Source organism: Balaenoptera physalus (assembly GCF_965194825.1).
Source record: "Balaenoptera physalus genome assembly, chromosome: 19".
NCBI classification, from domain to species: Eukaryota; Metazoa; Chordata; class Mammalia; order Artiodactyla; family Balaenopteridae; genus Balaenoptera; species Balaenoptera physalus.
In genome coordinates, this window is record NC_138900.1 from 5224291 (window position 1) to 5245681 (window position 21391).

Genomic DNA, 21391 nt, shown 5'->3' on the forward strand with positions numbered 1-21391 from the left:
TTGCTCTTGTCCCAGTGGTCTCTTAAACTGATCTCATTTCTTTTTATTCTTTTCTTTTTTCCCCTTTGGTGGCAGTGATTTCCCCTACTCTGTTTTCCAGCTCACTGATCGATTATTCTGCCTCATTTCGTCTATTATTAATTTGTCATATTTTTCATTTCAGTTATTGTATTCTTCAATTCTGTTTCATTGTTATTTATAATTTCTAAGTCTTTGTTAAAAACTTCTCATTTCTCACATTGTGCATCCATTCTCCTACCAAATTCTTTGATCGTCTTTACGATTATTACTCTGAACTCTTTCTTGAATAGTTTGCCTGTCTCCACGACACTTGGTTCTTCTTCTGGGTTTCTGTTTTGTTCCTTTATCTGAAACATATTCCTCTGTCGCCTCATTTTGTCTAAATTGCCATTTGTATTTTATGTATGCGGTAGGTTAGTTACATTTCTCAACCTTGGAGAAGTGGCCCTCTGTAGGAGACGTCCTATGCATTCAGGTGGTGCACTCCCCTCTCGTCACCTATGGACCAGGGGCTATCTGGTCCCCAGGTAGTATGTGGCCTGCGTTTGCAGACTTGGTCTATAGGCTGCAGAGACTATAGTTTTCTTGCTTCTAGTGTCTGCCCCCTGGTGAGTGAAGCTGGTCTAGAGGCTCGTGCAGACTTCCTTGTGGGAGGGCCAGGTGCCTGCTCACTGGTGGGTGGTGCTGGGTCTTTGCCTCTGGTGGGTAGGGCCCTCTGGTGTCTAGGGGCATGGGAAGTAGCTGGGGGCTCAGGAAGTCTTTAGACAGCCTGTCTGCTAATGGGTGGGACTGTTCCCCTGCCCAGTGTGTTGTTTGGTCTGGGGGGGGCGGGGTCACAGCACTGGAGCCTACAGGGTTTTGGGTGGGGCCAGGTCTTGGTGTCAGCCTCCAGGAGAGCTCGTGCAGATGAATGCCCCCTGATATGTCCACCACCAGTGTCTATGTCTCCTGGCCATGCTACAGTTGCCTCCTGCCTCCCCTGGAGATACTCTTAAGACCAGCAGGTAGCTCTGGTCCATGCTCCTATGATATTACTGCTTTTGCCCTTTGTCCCGGTGCATGTGAGATTCTTTTGTGCGCCCTTTAAGAGTGAAGTCTCCATTTCCCCCAATCCTGTGGAGCTGCAGTCAAGTCCCGCTGGCCTTCTAAGCCAAATGCTCTGAGGACTCCGCTTCCTGGGGCTGGACCCCTGGGCTGAGCTGCCTCATGTGGAGCTCAGAACTCTCACTCCTGTGGGAGAACCTCTGTAACATAATTATTCTCCAGTTTGTGGGCTGCCCACCCAGGGGGCATGCGATTTGATTATATGGCCAATCTGCCCTTCCTTCTATCTAGTTGTGGTTCCTTCATTAGCTGTTAAAGATCTTTTCTGGTAGGTTCTAGTTCAGTGGTTGCTCTTCAGTCAGTTGTGATTTTGGTGTGCTTGTGAAAGGAGGGGACTTTAGGGTTCTTCTCTGCCATCTTAGCCGCTATCCCACAAGAGTTTTTTTTTGGAAGTCTCTGTTCTATTCCAGCAGTCTCTCTGTCTATATGCCAGTACCACACTGTTTTGATTAGTGTATTTGTGGAATAAGTTTTGAAATAAAGAAGTGTGATACAACAAGTTTGTTCTTTTCAGGATCGTTTTTGCTATTTGTTTTCTCCTGAGACTCCATATGAATCACAGGATGGATGTATCTGTTCTTCAGGAAAACACTACTGGGATTTCACTAGGGAATGATTTGAATATAATGATCACTTTGGGTAGTATTGACATCATGGCAATATTGACTTCCAATCCATGAATTTGGGATGTCTTTGCATTTATTTTTGTTTTTTCTAAAATTTTCAGCAGTCTTTAGTTTGCAATATACATATCTTTACCTTCTTGTATAATGTTGCATCTAACTTTTTTTTTTTTTTGATTCTCTTGTAACTGGAATATTTTTCTCATGTTCTTTTTTGGTTGTTCATTTTTAATGTTTACGAACCCAACTGAATTTTGCATGTTGATTTTACATCTTGTCATTTTTTAGAGCTCTAAAAATTTTAGCAGGTTTTTTTCTGCAGAATATTCACGGTTTTCTACATATTAGATCATGTCAGTTGTATACAAAGATGATTTCACTCTCTTTTGCTATTGGGATATCTGTTACCCAATTTTCTGCCTCTGTGTTCTTCCTGGGACTTCCAGTAATATGCTTTTAGAAATATTGAGAGCAGGTATCCTTGTCTTGTTCCTGATCTTAAAGGAAAAGCTTTCATTCTTTCACCATTGAGTATGATGATAGTGCTGTGTAACTGCTCCATTGCAGGATATTTTCCAGCATAGTCTTATACCTTTTCCTAATAAAGAACATACATCACACATGATGTCGAATCCAAATTCATATGCCCATTCCTCATTGGAGTTAGAAGCAGAGAAATGTGTATTAGTTGAGGAGGTGCCAACCAGAAACTTGGGAGACCTGGCCTTGCCTCAAATCCATCTTCCTGGCTGGCCAGGGTGTAAGATTTTTAAATGATAAGGGAGAGAGGGGAGGGGAGTGTCTGTAATCCCAGCTTTCCCATAAGATGTCAGCTGCAGACTTTTGAGAATCAAGTTGTGATTTCCTTTCTGATTATTCTGTATGTTCCTGCAAAACAGTTCCTAAATCAGAGTCTTGTGATCCCTTAACTTCCTTCTAGGAGACAGGAAAAGCAATAGTTCAGGCATTTTATTATTTACTTAGAGCCAAATGTGACTGGTTAAGAATTTCAATTCTCAGTTGACCCTCTGGTGTCATCAGTTTTTCAGTCCTCTTGGGATAACTGGTTGAAGCCCAGTTTGGGGTCATAAATCAAGGTACCAATTTAAGCTACCAATCATGGAAGTGATTAGATTGGACTTGCTTTTCCTTTGCTTCTGTATTCTCTCAATCCCCTAATTAGTAACTGCTTGAATCTGACTTTTTGAACTCAGGAATGGTCTAGGAGACTAAAGCCTTTTTTTTTAACAAACAGGAAATGGGAGACTCAGAAAGGCTTTTGTAACCAGGAAGGCCCTGCAGATTCCTGTTCAGTTTCAATCCCCCCTTTTCTTTGGTACTCCTCAATCTTGAGATGAACATGTGTGGAAGGAGAAACAGAATAAAATTTTTGATAGAGAGGTTAATCAGACTTAGCAGGAGAACTGAGATTTAAGGCAACTTAACTTTTGAAAATTACGGTCCCCTACTCTGCTGGTGGGTTGATTCAGTTTCTTTGTATCTGCATGTATGTACAGAAGAAATTCATTCGTCTTTAGATGGATTTTTCCTGGTTTTTCTTTCTGATTTCTGCTAATAAAATTCATGTTCTTTATGATATGACTTTATCTGCATTATATCTTGTATGGTTTTCATTTGCATTTTTTTCAACAACGTTGTGTCTGACCCTAGTCAGTACATATACAAAGTGCTCACTTTTTGTTTCTAGTATTTTGGAGCCATTAAACCAGATAATTAAGGATACTGCATAGGTAGGGATTGCTCTGTTACTGGCCATTAGATAACTGGAGAATATTTTATGTCTTAATTTATGTCATTTACAGATGATGGTCTTTTAGCATGTATTATGCAATACAACTGACAGGTACTACTTGTTAATGTTGTAAAACGCCTTTTCTTTTTGGGTACATAGTTCTATAGCAAAGATTTAGAAAAATACATTGTTTCTTAAAAATTGTTTTATCAAACTCTTCATTTTCTCTGTTATATTTGTTTTACAGTTCTGAACAGCTAATTATATTATTAATTGGATAACTTTTGTTTTGGATTATTTCCCGGTACAATATATTGTCTACTTTTAAAAATTTATTTATGTACAGTAAGTATGCAGAATACGTCGATAGTATATTTTTCTCCTCAATTATGAGACAGCAGTATGTTTACTGTTGGTTGGTATGTTCGTAGAGGTGATAGTAGAAAAATACTCTTTCTTTGAGACCCGACATAAGTTTGTCCAGTGTGAGTGTTTTTGTCATATGGTGTTTAAAACTAGGCTACCTTAAAGTATATTTGGATTTATGTTACATGCTTTCTTAAGTACAGAATTCTATTCCTTTAGTGTTTCCAAAAATTTAAGGTCATGGTTGGGGCATTTCATACCTATCTTTGGTATAAGTATTACATTTGGTGTAATATCATGTATTCAACATGAGACATATATTTTTGAATTATTGTGAATGGGATACCTATGGTTCTTTATATCTTGTAGATATCTCCCCTATACATGTGATCAAGCAATTACAACCCAAAGTGAACAGTGATAAAGGAGAAGTATTCCAAACACTGATGTTGGGAAGACCTGAAAGCTGTAAAATCAAACATTTTCACCTCTGGGAAGTCCAGGAAAATATGTATGACTTTGAGTGTCAGTGGAGAGATGATGAAAGAAATTACAAAGGAATGCCTGTAATCTGCAACAAAAATCTCACTGATGGAAGAGATCGACATGGTAGAAGGGGTGCAGGAATCAAGCCCTGTGGAAATAGGCTGGGATTAAACTTTCAGGATAAACTGCAGATATTTCAAACTGATGGGATAATTTCTGAATGTGATGTAGTTGAGAGGTCTATCAACAGTAGTTTCTTATTTTCACCACTTCAAAGAATTTCTCCTAGTGTCCAAACCAATGTTTCTAATATATATGGGAATGATTTTATGCATCCTTCAGTGATGACACAAAACCTTAAAGCACACAGGGAAAGACCTTGCAAATGTAATGAGTGTGGGAAAGCCTTTCTTAAGGGCTCACACCTCATTAAACATCAGACCATCCACACAGGAGAGAAATTAGATAAATGTGACATATGTGACAAATTCTTTGGTCGAAGTTCACAGCTTGCACATCATCGGAAAATTCATCCTGGAGAGAAATGTTACAAATGTAATGAGTGTGGCAAAACCTTTAATGATGGCTCCACCCTTGCCAGACATCAGATAATCCACCCAGAAGCAAACTTACATAAATGTGATGTATGTGGTAAAGTCTTTGGTCAAAATTCATACCTTGTACGTCATCGTAATATTCATGCTGGAAAGAGAAGTTACCAGTGTAATGAGTGTGGCAAAACCTTTACTGACAGCTCAAACCTCAGTAGACATCAGAAAATTCATACAGGAAAGAAATTATATAAATGTGATATGTGTGGCAAAGTCTTTAGCCGAAATGCACACCTTGCTGGTCATCGGAGGATTCATACTGGAGAGAAACCTTATAAATGTAATGAGTGTGGGAAGCTCTTTAGTCAGCATTCACATTTCATAAGTCATAAGAGATTTCATACTGGAGAGAAACCTTACAAATGCAATGAGTGTGGCAAGGCCTTTAGTGAGAAGGCAATCCTTTTAAGTCATCAGAGAATTCATACTGGTGAGAAACCTTACAAATGTGATGAGTGTGGAAAGGTCTTTAGTCAAAAATCCCATCTTCGACTTCATTGGAGAATTCATACTGGAGAGAAACCTTTCAAATGTAATGAGTGTGGCAAGTTCTTCAGTCGAAATTCACACCTTACAAGTCATCGGAGAGTACATACAGAGAAACCTTTCAAATGTTTTGAGTGTGGGAAAGCCTTTACTCAGGTCTCAACCCTCACTACACATCAGAAAACCCATACCTGAGAGAAACTATGTAAGTGTGATACATGTGGGAAGGTCTTCAAAATTCACACTTCAAAATTCACACCTAACCGTTGTTCAGAGAATTCATACTATGGAGAAATCATACAAATATCAGTGTGGCAAAGCTTTTGTGCATTGAACCTCACTTACCATCAGAGAATTCATACTAGAGAGAAACCTTACAAATGTAGTGAGTGTGGCAAAGTCTTCAGTGTGCTTTCAAGCCAAACTTACCATCAGAGGATCCATACTGGTTAGAGCACTTAAAAATATAATGAAGGGGACTTCCTTGGTGGCCCAGTGGTAAAGAATCTGCCTCACAACGCAGGGGACACGGGTTCGATCTCTGGTCAGAGAACTAAGATCCCACGTGCCGTGGGGCTACTAAGCCTGTGCGCCACAACTACTGAGCTTGCGTGTCTCAACTAGAGCCTGCATGCCGCAAACTACAGAGCCCACGCACTCTGGAACCCACGTGCCACAACTACAGAGCCCATGCATCCTGGAGCCTGTGCGCCATAACTAGAGAAGAGAAAACCCGCACACCACAACTAGAGAGAAGCCTGCGCACTACAGTGAAAGATCCTGCATGCCTCAGTGAGGATCCCGCGTGCCGCAACTAAGACCCGACACGCCAAAAATAAAGAAATAAATAATAAATAAATCTTAAAAAAAAAAAATACAATGAAGGTGGCAGTGCTTTAGGAGGCCTTCACATCTTAGGCTTCACGAGAAAATTCATACTGGATAGAAGCCAGATAAATGTATTTAGTGTAGTCAGGCCTTTAGAAAATGAATTCAATCTAGGAAGATTCCTCACCAATGCCATGAATGTGAAAAACCTATTCTCACTGCTCACATCTCACCAATATTCAGGTAATCTGCACTCTTCAGAACGTTACAAATGTACTAAATTTTGAATGCTTTTAGATTGTGCCTTAAACTCAGTGATCACCAAATACTCCACGTTTTAAAGTGCAACGAATATGTCAAAAGTTAAATTATTGCTCACTCATCACTAGATACCAGAATATTTATCCTGAGTAAAACCCACAGAAATGTAATGTGTGTGGCAAGGATCTTACCCAGAAGTCACAAGATAGGAACATACTGGCGCCATACCTCCCAAATACACTGGTTGAGGCAAAACCTTTACCTTGAGTTCAAGTACTTGGCAATTGCAGAAAGTCCATATTGAAGAGAAGCTATGGAGATGTATGAATAGAGGCTTTCTCCAGACCTCACAGTGCACTAAGCTTCAGAGTACACATTTTTGAGAGAAACCACACAAAGCAATACGTGTCCTGAGGACTGTACTTGAAGATCAAAACTGAAATACAGAGGATTTATGCTGGCGAGCAAGCTTTCCGATGTAATGAATGTTGTAAATTTTTATATCAAGTATCCACACCTTTAGTGTAATGACAGAATTCTTACAGGTTACAAAGTATACACACGGAGAAACTTCATGAAACAGTACATCCTTGGGGTTTACCAAAGAACTAATATTTGGGACAGTCCTTACAAATGTAATGAATTTGGTAAATTTTTTGAGCAATTCTTACAACAGACCATCAGAGAATGCGTACTAGGAATAAATAAATCTTTAGTTCTCTGAGGTTAACGAGATATTACATACTGCAGAATCATTACAAGTCACAACATGTTGAAACTTCTGACATGGTGTGTATATGAGAGGAAAAAGGACCCATGTGAAAATAACCGATTATCTTCAGTATATTAAAATTTAATTATTTGAGTTTTCTTGAAAAGGCTACTTACTATTTATGCTTTTCAACCTAAAGTTTGAAGTAACAGGGAAGAACAAGTCTGTCTCTATATTGGACCTTTTCCTTTTACTTTAACGTTTGTATTCTATTGCTTTTGCTACAAGTGAATCACTAAAGGGATATTGCCTATAAGCTTAAATTATACATAATGGGCTATCTTTGGGAAACCTGATTCCCGTGTAATGTGCATTAAACTAAAGTACCTTTGTTTACCTCATGGGAAACCTTCTGTCCAGCCTCCCCTGTGAATGGCTTCAAAAAAGAAGAAATTAAAACATCCCCTCAGGAATCTGATTGGAACCAGGACTTTACTCCCTCCTCTTTTAGTATGAAAGAAGCCCGAATTCTAACTCAGGGAAGACAATTCTTTGGGACAGTAGTCCACCATCTTCTGGGTCTGCTGGCTTTCTGAATAAAGCCACTATTGCTTGCCCCAACAACTAGTCTCTCAGTTTATTGGCCTGTTGTGTGGTGAGCCCTAAGAGCTTGGCCTTGTTAATATGTTGATTTCATGCATTCGTTACAGGCCTTTCATGATGGTCTCTGGGAAGGAATCAGTAAGATGAGGGGGCCAACTTCATTAGGTGTGGTTCATTCACATCCATGTTCCCTGGAAAAACATGAATCCTGAATTACCAAATTCAGTAGTGTGTGAATTAGCGTCAGGGAGCAGCAGAGAATAATGTAAAACTAGGACGTGAATCGTCATGCTCATTATGTTCAGGGCGCCCTTCTGTTCACAGTGGGTTACAGGACAGAACGCTCTACCAACTGACCTGCACGAGAGAAGGCAAGACATTAAGGCACTGGGCTTTTCATGGGAGGAGAGTGACGAGTTATTAGGGACTGATTATGTGGTAGGAACAATGCACAGGAAAAGTTGGTCACTTCCTCCATTGGATGGCAGTAACTGTTGTATGTATGATTAAAGAAAAGTTAGTCTTATTTTTGGAAATTGAAGAGAGAGCAATTATTTTGAGCATCAAATTTAATCAGAACCAGAATAATATGTGTTTGTGTATGATTCACATTTAATTGCTGCTATTATCATTTGCTACTGTTGTATTCATAGAATTACATTCTGAATGTATCATGGGTCTCCTGTTTTAATTAATAAAATATAATCACTTTTGTCATAACCCTGGATGAATCATGTTTATTCCATCAACACAGTTTTATCTCGTCTCGGTGCTTTGTAACAGCAGGTAAGAATGCACCGTTAGGCTCTCAGGTTTGAAAGAATCTGTAACAATTTCTTTCCAATATGGAATGAAACATACAATTTGGGGGTTACATACTCATAATCTGTACTCTCTACACTCTATTCCAGAATATTCAGATGGCTATAATGCAAATCCCATAGCAGTGCATTTCAGACTGACTTCCATTAATGTGCAAAAACTGAATCAAATTGAAATAAATTTAAAGATCTAATTGGCTTTATTGAATGATTGATACATTGGGCAGCATTCCACCTAGGAAACAGAGGTGCTCCAAGGAGCTGTAAATAGTGGGAAAGCACATGATGTTGAGCATATTTTCATGTGCATTTTGAATTTGTATCTATGATAGATTTTTGGTTTGTGCTTTCTATGAAGTCTTTATATGCATATGGGACTCTTGGCACTTCCTGAACTTGGGTGACTGTTTCCTTTCCCAGGTTAGGGTGGTTTTCAGCTATTATCTCTGCAAATATTTTCTATGGCCCTTCCTCTCTTCTCCTTCTGGGACCTGTATAATACAAAAGTGCACTTGTTGTTGTCCCAGAAGTCTCTTCAGATGTCCTCCTTCTTCTATTTTTTCTCTTCAGCAGTGGTGATTTCCACTGCTCTGTCTTCCAGCTCACCGATCCATTCTTCTGCCTCATTTAGCCTGTTATTCTTTCTAGTGTATTTTTCATTTCAGTTACTGTATTCTCCAATTCTGTTTGGTTGTTGTTTATATTTTCAAAGTCTTTGTTAAGTACTTCTCATTTCTCAGGCTGTGCATCCATTCTCCTCCCAAGTTCTTTTTGATCATTACTCTGAACATTTTTTCAGCCAGATTTCCTATCTCCATGTCACTTAGTTCTTCTTCTGGGGTTTTGTCTTATTCCTCCGCCTGAAACATATTCCTCGGGTACCTCATTTTGTCTAAATTGCTATTTATATTTTTATGTATGTGGTAGGTTAGTTACATTTCTCAACGTTGGAAAAGTGGCCCTCTGTAGGAGGTGTCCTATGTGTCCCTTTCATCACCCAAGGTCAGAGCCCAGCTGGTCCCGGGGTAGTGTCTGGCCTGTATTTGTGGATTCATTTTGCAGGCTGTGCGACTGTAGTTTTCTTGCTTCTGGTATCTGCACCCTGGTGGGTGAGGCTGGTCTAGAGGCTTCTCCCTGCCCACTGTTGGTTGGACCTGGGTCTTGGCCCTTTGGCAGGCCAGGGTATGTCTAAGGGCATGTAGAGAGGTGGCAGTGGGCTCAGGAAGCCTTTAGGCAGCCCATTGGCTGATTGGTGGGGCTGTATCCCCTGCCAGTTTGTTGTTTTGCCTGAGGCGCCCCAGCGCCAGACCTACAGGTTCTTGGGTGGGGCGAGGTCTTGGTGCCAAGAAGTCAGCCTCCAGGAGAGCTCATGCAGATGAATGTTCCTTGATGTTACTGCCATCATTGTCTATGTCCCCACGGTGAGCCAACGCCTCCCCCCACCTTCCCAGGAGATCCTCCAAGATAGCAGGCAGGGGCAGTTCTTGCCCAGGCTTCTATCAGATTATTGCTTTTGCCTTTCATCTCCGTGTATGTGAGATTTTGTGTGTGTCTGTTAAGAGTGAAATCTCTATTTTCCCCATTACTCTGAGCTCCTGCAGTCAAGCCCCACTGGCCTTCAAAGGTAAATGTTCTGGGGGCTCCTCATCCCAGTGCCGGCCCTCTGGGCTAGGGGGCTTGATGTGGGGCTTACAACTCTCACTCCTGTGTGAGAACGTCTGTAATATAATTATTCTCTAGTTTTTGGGTCACCCACCCAGGGGATATGGGGTTTGAGTGTATCGTGAGTCTGCCCTTCCTACCCATCTCATTGTGGTTCCTTCTTTATGTCTTTACTTGTTAAAGAGCTTTCCTGGTAGGTTCCAGTCTTTCATCAATGGTTGTACTGCAGTTAGTTGTGATTTTGGCGTGCTCGTGAGAAGGGGTGAGTTTAGGATCCTTCTACTTCGCCATCTTGGCTGCTATCACAGAAGAGTTTTTTCCTAAAGTCTCTGTCTGCCTTTATGACAGTACTACACTGTTTCGATTAGTGTAGGTTTGGAATAAGTTTTGAAACAAGGAAGTGTGAGACCTCTCACTGTTCTTTTCAAACTTGTTTTTACTATTCATTGTCTCTTGACATTCCATAGGAATCACAGAATGGATTTGTTTTTTCAGGAAAACCCTGTTGGGATTTCACTAGGGAATGAATGCTTTGAATCTCTTAATCACTTTGGGTAGTATTGACATCTTGACAATATTGACTTTCAATCCATGAACATGGGGTATGTTTCCATTTATTTTTGTCTTCTGTAAAATTTTCAGCAGTCTGTAGTTTGCAGTGTACAAATCTTTCCCTTCTTTTATAATGTCATGTCTAAATATTTTTTGATTCTCTTATAAATGGAATTGTTTTCTCAATTTCTGTTTTGATCATTTTTAATTTTTAGAAACCCGATTGAGTTTTGCATGATGATTTTAAATCTTGTAAGGTTTTTGAACTCTTTCATTATTTCTAGAAGGGGTTTTTTTTTTTTTTAATTTCAGAATCTTCAGGGTTTTCTACCTATTAGATCATGTTACCTGTGTACAGAGATGATTTTGCTTCCTGTTGCTATTGGGATATCTGTTATCTCATTTTACGCCTATGTGTTCTTGGTAGGACTTCCAATTATATGTTTTTAGAAATAGCAGGTATGCTTGTCTTGTTCCTGATCTTCGAGGAAAAGCTTCCATTCTTTCACCATTGAGGATGGTGAAAGCTCTGAAGAAAGACTGCGTGGAAGGACAGTTTTCAGCATACTCTTATACCTGTGTATAAGATTTTAAAGGCAAAAGGAGGGAGGGGAGGGGAGTGTCTGTGATCCCAGCTTTCCTATAAGATCTCAGCTGTGCAGACTCTTTGGCACCACATTGTGATTTCCTTTGTGATTATTCTGTACATGCCTGCAAAACAAGTTTCTAAATCACAGTCTTGTGATTCTTTAACTTCTTTCAGGAAGAGAGTAAAAGCAATAGTTCTGACATTTTATTATTTACCTAGAGCCAAATGTGATGGTTAAGAATTCCAGTTCTCAATTGACCCTCTGGGTGTCATCAATTTTTAAGGCTTCTTGGGGCAACTTGCTGAAGCCACAGTTTGGGGTTATAAATCAAGGTATCAGTTTAAGCTACCAATCCTGGAAAAGATACATGTTCAGCTTGCTTTTCCTTTGTTTCTGCATTCCCTCCTTCCCCTAATTGATAACGGCTTGAATCTGCTCTTTGGATCTCAGAGAAGGTTTAGGAAACTAAAGCCTTCTTCTATAAACAGGAAACGGGACACAGAAAGGTTTTTGTAACCTGGAAGGCCCCCCAGGTTCCCTTTGATATCAATCCTGCCTTTTCTTTGATATTCATCAATCTTGAGGGGAACAGGTATTGGATAAGAATGGGAAAATGTTGGACAGACAGGTTAATCAAACTCGACAGAAGAACTCAGATTTAGGGGGACTCAGTTTCAAAATCATGGTCTCTTACTCTTCTTTACTATTGATTTGATTTTTTTGTATCTCTGTTTGGGTACAGAAGAAACTCATCCATTGCCTATGATTGCCCTTTTTTGGTTTTTCCTTCTGGTTTCTGCCAAGAACATTCTTGCACAATCTTGTGGAATATTATGTTTTTTTGTTTTTTTGTTTTTGCTTTATTGGGTCTTTGTTGCTGCACACGGGCTTTCTCCAGTTGCGGCAAACGGGGGTTACTGTTCGTTGCAGTGCTTGGGCTTCTCATTGTGGTGGCTTCTCTTGTTGCGGAGCATGGGCTCTAGGCGCGCGGGCTCAGTAGTTGTGGCTCCGCGGCATGTGGGATCTTCCCGGACCAGGGATGGAACCCGTGCCCTCTGCATTGGCAGGCGTATTCTTAACCACTGTGCCAAAGTCCTGTATGTTTTTATTGGATATAAACATGACAGTGGAACTTGTGGTATGTGGTCTAATCAGTATGATATTATAGAGCACATTTGTAATCCTGCTTTCTCCCTACAACATCACACTCTCTCCCTTTTTAGATCTTTTTCGTTTCTGTTTCATATCCATAGTATAATTTCCACAATTAAAAATGGGATGGTATCATGTTAATTCCTAAACCAATTCTTGTTTTCTTTTAAAGTTAGTATTTTAGTTGCCATCGTACACTTATTTTCACACAGATACGCAATCACAAGCTGTGCGCCCACATATGTGTACACCCTGTGCTCTGCTCATGCCCTTTTTCATTCCTGATCACTCCTCAAATGGAACCTCGATGTGAATGGAAACATTTAAATGCATATTTAATTTGTTCTGTTGATCACCCCCATCTCCAGAGCACTTTTTCACCCATGCCTCCACCTTCCATGTTACATTATAGACATGATCCCTCTTTATCCATTGAACAACTTTATCTGGATAGTCGTGCAGCCGTGATGACTCAGAAACCACTTCCAGGAGGGATGGCTGAATAGCTTAGTTACACAGCTCACTTCTTGCATCCCCCTTGATGTTTTCTGTCTAAACTCCTGGTATTCGTTGTATTATTTTGTAGTTTTTTTATTATTATTATTTTTATTTTTGGTTGTGTTGGGTCTTCGTTTCTGTGCGAGGGCTTTCTCTAGTTGCAGCAAGCGGGGGCCACTCTTCATTGCGGTGCGCGGGCCTCTCGCTATCACGGCCTCTCGTCGCGGAGCACAGGCTCCAGACGCGCAGGCTCAGTAGTTGTGGCTCACGGGCCCAGCTGCTCCACGGCATGTGGGATCTTCCCAGACCAGGGCTCGAACCCGTGTCCCCTGCATTGGCAGGCAGATTCTCAACCACTGTGCCACCAGGGAAGCCCCATTGTATTATTTTGTAATCTGTCCTGTTTAAGAATAAGTTTTGGCCAATGGCTGGTCACATTGAAGTTTTCTCAGTCTGTAGGTCCTGGTTCTTGCACCACTTTGTGTGTCGGTTGGGTTAATGTACATAAACCTGTGCATCTCCTACCCTGATTTGAAAAATCGTGTTAATTTACCTCAAGCCTTTTAAAACAATTTAGTGCTGTTAGATGGCTTAGAATATTGCATGTTTTGTAGTAAATACTCAAAAGTTACTTTTTTAGAAAAAGGTATGTTAGTATTCTGTCATGGTTTTCATGATACACCTTTGTCTGCATTATATCCTGTTTGCTTTTCGTTTGTACTTCGTTCTCAACAACATTGTATCTGATCCCAGTTAATGAATATACAATGTGCTGTTTATTCCATGTATTTTGGTAACCATTAAGCTAGATAATTAAGGGTACTGCATAGGTAGGGATTGGTCTACTTACTGGCTGTCAGAGAACTGGAGAAAGTTAATATTTTATGTATTAATTTATAAGTGGAATTTACAGATGATGGTCTTTCAGCATGTCTTATGCAAAACAACTGACACATACTACTTGTTAAAGTTATAAAAAAATGCCTTTTCTTTATGGGTACGTAGTTTTACAGCAGATACTTAGAAAACTATATTGTTGTCTTAAAAATTGTTTTATCAAATTCTTCATTTCTCTATATTATATTTGTTTTACAATTCTAAACAGCCAATTAGTTAGATTGGATAAGCTTGTTTTGGCTTATTTAGCATTACAATTTATGTCATCTGTTCTTTATTTTTTTCTTTAACATCTTTATTGGAGTATAACTGCTTTACAGTGTTGTGTTAGTTTCTGCTGTATAACAAAGTGAATCAGCTATACATATACGTATGTCCCCATATCTCCACCCTCTTGCATCTCCCTCCCACCCTCCCTGTCCCACCCCTCTAGGTGAACACAAAGCACTGAGCTGATTTCCCTGTGCTATGCAGCTGCTTCCCACTAGCTATCTATTTTACATTTGGCAGTGTATATATGTCAATGCTACTCTCACTTCGTCCCAGCTTACCCTTCCCCCTCCCCGTGTCCTCAAGTCCATTCTGCATGTCTGCGTCTTTATTCCTGTCCTGCCCCTAGGTTCATCAGAACCTTTTTTTTTTTTTTAGATTCCATATATATGTGTTAGCATATGGTATTTGTTTTTCTCTTTCTGACTTACTTCACTCTGTATGACAGACTCTAGGTCCATCCACCTCACTACAGATAACTCAGTTTCGTTTCTTTTTATGGCTGAGTAATAGGCCATTGTATATATGTGCCACATCTTCTTTATCCTATGTCATCTGTTCTTTTGCATTTATTTATTTACAGTAAGTATTCAGAATACACCTATAGTATAATATATATTTTTCTTCTCAATTATGAGACAACAGTCTGTTTAGTGTTAATTGATATGTAAATATCATTCTTGTAATTCATGTTCCCAGTGATTAAAATGTCATCACAGTGTTTCTCAACTGCAGGTCACATTCATTCAAAAGACATGCAGTCAAATAGCGAGTGTTCTGGATAATGAAGCAGGGTGGAAAAGAGGTCGAATCCCCAGAGGTGAGGGCCTCGTGATTGTGTGCTGACGGGGCCCTGGGACCTGGTGGGGGCGTGTGCAGCCAAAGCCCCTGGTCACTGGCTCGGGAACCTGGAGACCCATCCCTCCCAGCACTCAGCCCACCACATCCTCAGGAGAGGGGTACCCAGCTTCGGGGTCAGTGCCTCCCTGGACACAAGTGCCTGCTTCACCATCCGCCCCTAAGGACACCTTCCGTGGCTTCAGCTGTTCTGCAAGGGGAACAGAGCACCAAGCACACAGCAGGCATCCAATCACTGCTCCCTACGAGGGCGGCCTTCCTTGGCGACAGGACAGGTGACCAGCGAGGGCTCCCCGTGCTCACGGGCCACTGTCCACAGCCTTGCAGAGGACACCGTGGGTTTTCTCTCCTCACTCCCCAGTTTTCACTCTTTTCCATGGACTTCCCTCCTGTGGAAACCTTCCAGTTCTCCTGCTTTTAACCCTCTGCCTGTGGAGATGGAGAGGCATCTGTGACGGGCCAGCTTGAACTGCCAGAACTGGGATTCTGCGAAGAACGCGTTTCCATAACTAGGTCGACTCCGAGACGGCTTGGTGCAAGTCAGCGATGGAACGTTCAGCTTGATAAAGCTGCAGGTCGGAAGGGCACCGACAGAAAAATCTTCATGTTGATCTTCCTCCCAACTCTTTAAACTGGTAATAATGACAGAACTGTTCCTATAATCATTTTCACCTTGGGGAAATCCAGGAAAATACACAAAATTATCTGTCATTAGATAGATGATGAAAGAAGTTACAAAGGAATGTCTATGACCCATAATGGAAATCTCACTGATGGAAGAGATCAACATGGTAGAAGGGATGCAGGAATCAAGCCCATTGGAAATAGGCTTGGATTTAACATTTTGGATAAACTGCAGATATTTCTTACTGATGGGATAGTATCTGAATGTAATGAAGTTGAGAGTTCTGTCAACAGTAGTTCCTCATTTACTCCACTTCAAAGAATTCCTCCTAGTGTCCAAACCAACGTTTCAAATACATATGGCAATGATTTCATGCCTCCTTCAGTGATGACACAAGACCACATCGAAAGACCTTACAAATGTAATGAGTGTAGGAAAACCTTTCTTAAGGACTCACTCCTCGCTGCACATCAGATAATCCATACAAGAGAGAAATTATACAAATGTGATGTATGTGACAAATTCTTTGTTCGAAATTCACAGCTTGTACATCATCAGAAAATTCACGGAGAGTCATGGTACAAATGTAACGTGTGGCAAAACCTTTAATGATAGCGCCACTCTCGGAAGACATCAGATAATCCACCCAGGAGCCAAATTACATAAATGTGATGTATGTGGTAAAATCTTTGGTCAAAACTCACAGCTTGGAATATTCATGCTGGAAGGAGAAGTTACAAATTTAATGACAGCTCAAACGTCAGGAGACATCAGAAAATTCAGACAGGAAAGAAATTGTATAAATGTGATGTATGTGGCAGAGCCTTTAGCCGAAATGCATACCTTGCCGATCAACGGGGAGTTCATACCGGACAGAAACCGTACAAATGTAATGAGTGTGGCAGATTCTTCAGTGTGCCTTCTAGCCTAACTTAGCATCAGGGGATCCATGCTAGTGAGAGCCCTTAAAAATACAATGAAGTTGGCGATGCTTTTAGCGTGGCTTGATAGCTGAGGCTTCATGAGAAAATTTATGCTGGGTAGAAGCCAGATAAATGTATTTAGTATAGTCAGGCCTTTAGAAGATGAACTCATTCTGGAAAGAATCCTCACAAATGCCATGAATGTGAAAAACCTATCCTCGTGGATCACATCTCACCAATAATCAGGAACTCCGCACCCGTCGGAGCATTTCAGATGTACTGAATTTAGCAAAGCTTCTTCCTTGGCTGTGCCTTTAACTCAGGGATCACCAAATACTTCATACTTAAAAATGCACACCACAACACCCTCATGTGGAACGCTTTTGACACTTTTGGTCACCAGTGTGTGGGGATTTTTCTCACAAGTAATTCCTGGGACACCAGCTGGGTATCCCACAATTCAACTCAGCTGAGACAGTGTCTGCACTGGGATCGCATGAGGCCCTATAGGTCTCACAGGACTGACATCCCTCTCAGCACACTTCAGATGGCAGGCACAAATCGAGGTTATCACCCATGCTTCTCACGAGTACGCTATAGATCCTAAGTTTCAACAACGCCCCCTGTCACCCTCCGTAAACCAGGAGAAATGCATCTGCACATGGAAGTCACGTATTCACGTGCATAAATGTCTGGTATATATTTTTGAACAAGTGAAGTTTGCATCTGATAACTGGAGTATATGGATCCCCTCTGCATCTGTTTCTATTTCTGTTCTTTCTGTCTCTTGGTCCTACTTGTTGTGACATCGTTTTTGTTATTTTAGTTGAGTGCTGGGTATTATATATGAAAAACCGTAGAGGTTCTGGCTGATGCTGTCTTCCTTCAGCGTTTCCTCTGACGCAGACCCAGAGTACGGACAGGCTCTCAGTTTAGTCAGGGACTGAGTGACTGGAGGCTGGGAGTCCTTGTAAGCCTCAGTCTCAGCTGCCTTCCCCCACCTTCCCCCCCACCCCAGGGTGGAGCCTTCCAGGGTCTCCATCTGGAAGACTGCGGTGCTTCCCACGGCCCCTCCTTCTTGCCAGGTCCTGAAGCCCAGTGTTTGTCTCCTGAGCACCATGAGGTCACTGCAACTCAGTTGCTCAGCCAGTTTCTGCAGAGTGTTGGGCTCATTTTCTGTGCCTTCCTTTTCTTGGGGAGCTTGGTCCCTAAAGTCCTGGCTGACTTGTCAGGCCTGCACTCGAATTTTTGTCTTCCCAGCCCCATGGAACTGTCCAGAGCTCTGTTAGCCAGTGCCCTCTGCTTGACTTTTCACTGCATTTTCTTCCCAGAGTCAGATGCCCCGAGTGAAGGAGCGGCCCTCTCAGTCTCCCGCTCCCTCACTGGGTTTCCCTTTTGTTTGGAATCTTGGACCCTTCGGTTGCGGATGCCTCAGTACCTCTTTGACGCCTTCAGACATCCTTTAAAAACATATTTAGCTTTTCTAGTTCTTGGTGGGCTGACCTACAGGCTGCTCACGTATAGAACTGGAAGTGGGGGAAAACTGGTGTTCCCTCCATCTGAAGCAATATGTAATAGTCATCGTAAATATACATCTTTATTTGATATGGGAGAAAGCAAGAACCACTGGTCCTTGCTTAGTCCCCGCTATTCTGTTTCTAATCAGAATCCCCAGGTTGCCCATGCTTGGCCACTTGAACTTGGAAAGAGGATGGAGCAAGTGGCCCCCTCTGCCCAGAGACAGAGGACCTGTGCTCTGGCTCCTCTCGTGGCCGCTGTGCTGTCGTCCCAGGCCCGCACTGGTCTCCCCTCGTCCCCTTGCCCTGTGCCAGCCCAGGGCGGGCTTCGTGGTGACGGGCGGTGGCTGAGGAGGTGGGAGGGGTTACGTGACCTTTTATTCTGTGAACTGATCCCATGTGGGTTTTCTCTTTAAGTGCTTAAAAAAAATGACTGCTTTTGGTCTTCCCTCCAATTTCATTTTAAAGGTGAAAATGAAGATTTTATTCTTAAAGTTGAGTGCAGTGATTTTAGTGTTTTTGAAAGCAACAGTTGAGATTTGAAAAAGACATCTCAGAGAACTCCAGTGTATAAAGCCGAGAAAAGAGAATGTGTTCAGGCTGAATTGTGGGCGGGACCCCAAACTGTGCCTCTGTGTCTCCCAGAGTCTGCTAATTCCTGAGATGGGTGGATATAGGACTCCAAACACCCTAAGGTGTTTAGGACCCTAAGGTCCTAAAATCACAACTTAGTCTGCCTGTGTCAGGAGTGTTGGTTGTCACAGCAGAGGTTTGGGTGGAGCCAGGAGCAGTGGAGCCTGTGCGGGGGGATCAGAGAGCAAGGGGGGTGGAAGCGCAGCCCAGGCAGGAGGGTGAGGGGATGGGGGATGACGTGGGGACAGAGGAAGGGGTGACACCTGGCGGGGTCTGAGGGGCCGTGGCTGTCACAGCTCAGGGCAGGGTTGCTCCTGAACATCTACGCGGCACCCACGGCACAGCAGAGGTCGAGAGGCTCTGGCGGGAAGAGTCCCCAGCCTGTCTCGAGTACCGCTGAGTTCACAGCAAGGTCCAATGCTCCACTGTGGGTTCATTTTCAGTGCCCTTAACAAGGCCGGATCCAGCACTTGCTGAGCTGAGTCAGGGGAACTGACCTCAGAATCAGAGTGAGGTAAAATTAGCTCAGGGACTCCTCACCCAGGGTGGATTCTAGGGATGCCCTTGAGTTTAGGTGGTGCCCTTCCAATAGCCTCACTGGCGGCGTTTTTAGTAGGAGGAGGTGGCAAAACCCCTCTTAGTTCTAGTGTTTTTCGTTTCTGAAACAGTTAATACTCTTCAGTAGCTTTGTGTTAATTTATTGTTAAAAATTTTGTTCAATTTTTAAAAAATTAACTTGTTTTATCTGTATGGCTGAGTCGGGTCTTAGTTGTGGCACGTGGGATCTTGAGGCATGCCGGCTCTTTCGTTGAGGTGTGCGGGCTTCTCTCTAGTTGCCGCACGCAGGTTTTCTCTTTTCTGGTTGCGGCGTGCGAGCGCAGTAGTTGTGGCGCGCGGGATTAGTTTCCCCACAGCATGTGGGATCTTAGCTCCCGGACCAGGGATCCAAGCCGCGCCCCCAGCATCGTCAGGCGGATTGTTTACCACGGGACCAGCAGGGAAGTCCCTCTTCAAGCACTACTTTCAAACAGTATCCTTTCCAAGCAGTGTTTGAGCGCTCTTCCCCGCACACTCATCCTGCCGTCTTCTTGGAAGTCGTCGTCCCCCCGCACCCCTTCTCTGCCCCGTTGATGGCGGCCTGAGCCGAGCCCTCCCGTCTCCATGGAGCCCCTTGTGACCGGGTCGGTTCCGGGTTCCGGGCTCCCGGGAGACAGTGGCGGAGGCGGAGCCATGGCGCCATTTCTTCTCCAGACGGCGGTCGCGGTGACAGTGGAGGTGGTGAGGTGCCCGCAGTGAAGCGGCAGCCAGAGGCGCTGCACCCGTCCCCGAGGGTGGGTGGTGGAAGGGGCCACCTGGGGGCGCATTTCCGGCGCCGCGACGCAGGGCCAAGGCCACGGAGAGGAAGAACTTGGCCTTGGCTCAAGTCACGGAAGCGGGGCGGGCGCCCCCGGCCCAGGAGCACAGCGAAGAGTGCAGGGAGGTGAGGGCGGCGGGGCTGCGGCCCGTCAGGCGGGGCCTGGCGAAGCGGCGGGGTTTGTTTCGTCTGGTAAGTACGGCTGCGGGCCCAGGGCGTTGTGGCCTCCGTGCGGAAGGATTGACACCCTCTGGTCGGACTCGGCAGCAGGTGGTGCGGACGCTGCGTGGAGGATGGTGGGGGTGGGGCAAGAGAGGGATTGGTAGAAACCACTGGCGGAGGAGTCGCTCGGCGTACACGGGTTGAGCTCTTTGGGCAAAACTTTTAATCCCCTCAACGTCACCCATCTTATGAAGCCCGGAGCAATGTATATAATACTTTAATTAAGTGTACATACTGCTTACGTGTATAACGTATATACCCTAACATCTTCAGATATTCACTGAGCGCCTGTTCTGTGTCAGGCACTGTTCCACTCACTATGTTGGAAGGGTTACGTGGCCCAAGATCTCTTTGTGCAGAGAGAAAAAGAATGAAAGACTCCGTGAGTTCAGTTTGAGAAAGGTCAGCGCGTGGATAGAACTGCTGCAGAAGCAGCGGCCGATGCTGGGTGTGTGCACGGGAGGCCTCGGCGTGGCAGCTCTCCTTGCGTTTCCAGAACCCTCTGTCCTCCCCGCTCTACTGCTCGAGCTCACACATCCTCACCTGGCACACCTCCATTTGGGTGGACTTCGGGCCTTTTGAATTCAGCACGGGCCCAAACTGTCTTTTCCTCACATCTATTGCTGCCCCTGAGATTGGTACAGTTTTGTACCTAGTCAGGTGGTCAGAAACCCAGGAGACAGCTTTGCCTTGTCCTCCTAGTCTCCAGGCCCTGTAGGAGGTACCTTTCCTGTGTCTTGGAGGCCGAGTCTGAGGTCCACTGGTGAGATCGGGACCCTCTTCTTCCATCAGGTTGACTCAAGGAGGGGCTGACCCTAGCGGCCTCTCTGACCTGCCCCAGCCATGCTGAGTTCCTCACCTGGGATGTTTTGTTTTCCTGTAGCTTCTTTGTAAATATGCTGTTCTCTCAGAGAAGGAGGCCTTTCTTCTTGCCCTGTCTTCTGCTGGCTAGCTCTTAGCGCT

General features: G+C 43.3%; 3 protein-coding genes across 6 annotated transcripts in view; 1 reads left to right on the forward strand and 2 right to left on the reverse strand.

The window, feature by feature from the left end:
* LOC309648190 (uncharacterized protein) overlaps window positions 1–12614 on the forward strand; it is a 79795-nt gene extending 67181 nt beyond the window's left edge. For all 4 annotated transcript variants that reach the window (XM_082436564.1, XM_082436565.1, XM_082436567.1 and 1 more), the window contains one exon: window positions 4237–12614. In XM_082436564.1, coding sequence (XP_082292690.1) covers window positions 4237–5645 — 1409 coding nt within the window. In that variant the 3' untranslated portion in view covers window positions 5646–12614. The remainder of the gene's footprint in view (window positions 1–4236) is intronic.
* The window catches only part of LOC309648134 (zinc finger protein 610-like), a 412471-nt gene that overhangs the window by 272885 nt on the left and 118195 nt on the right, over window positions 1–21391 (reverse strand). The gene's annotated exons all lie outside the window — the stretch shown is intronic.
* Window positions 1–21391, reverse strand: part of LOC309648189 (uncharacterized protein) — a 284457-nt gene that overhangs the window by 254655 nt on the left and 8411 nt on the right. The window lies entirely within an intron of this gene.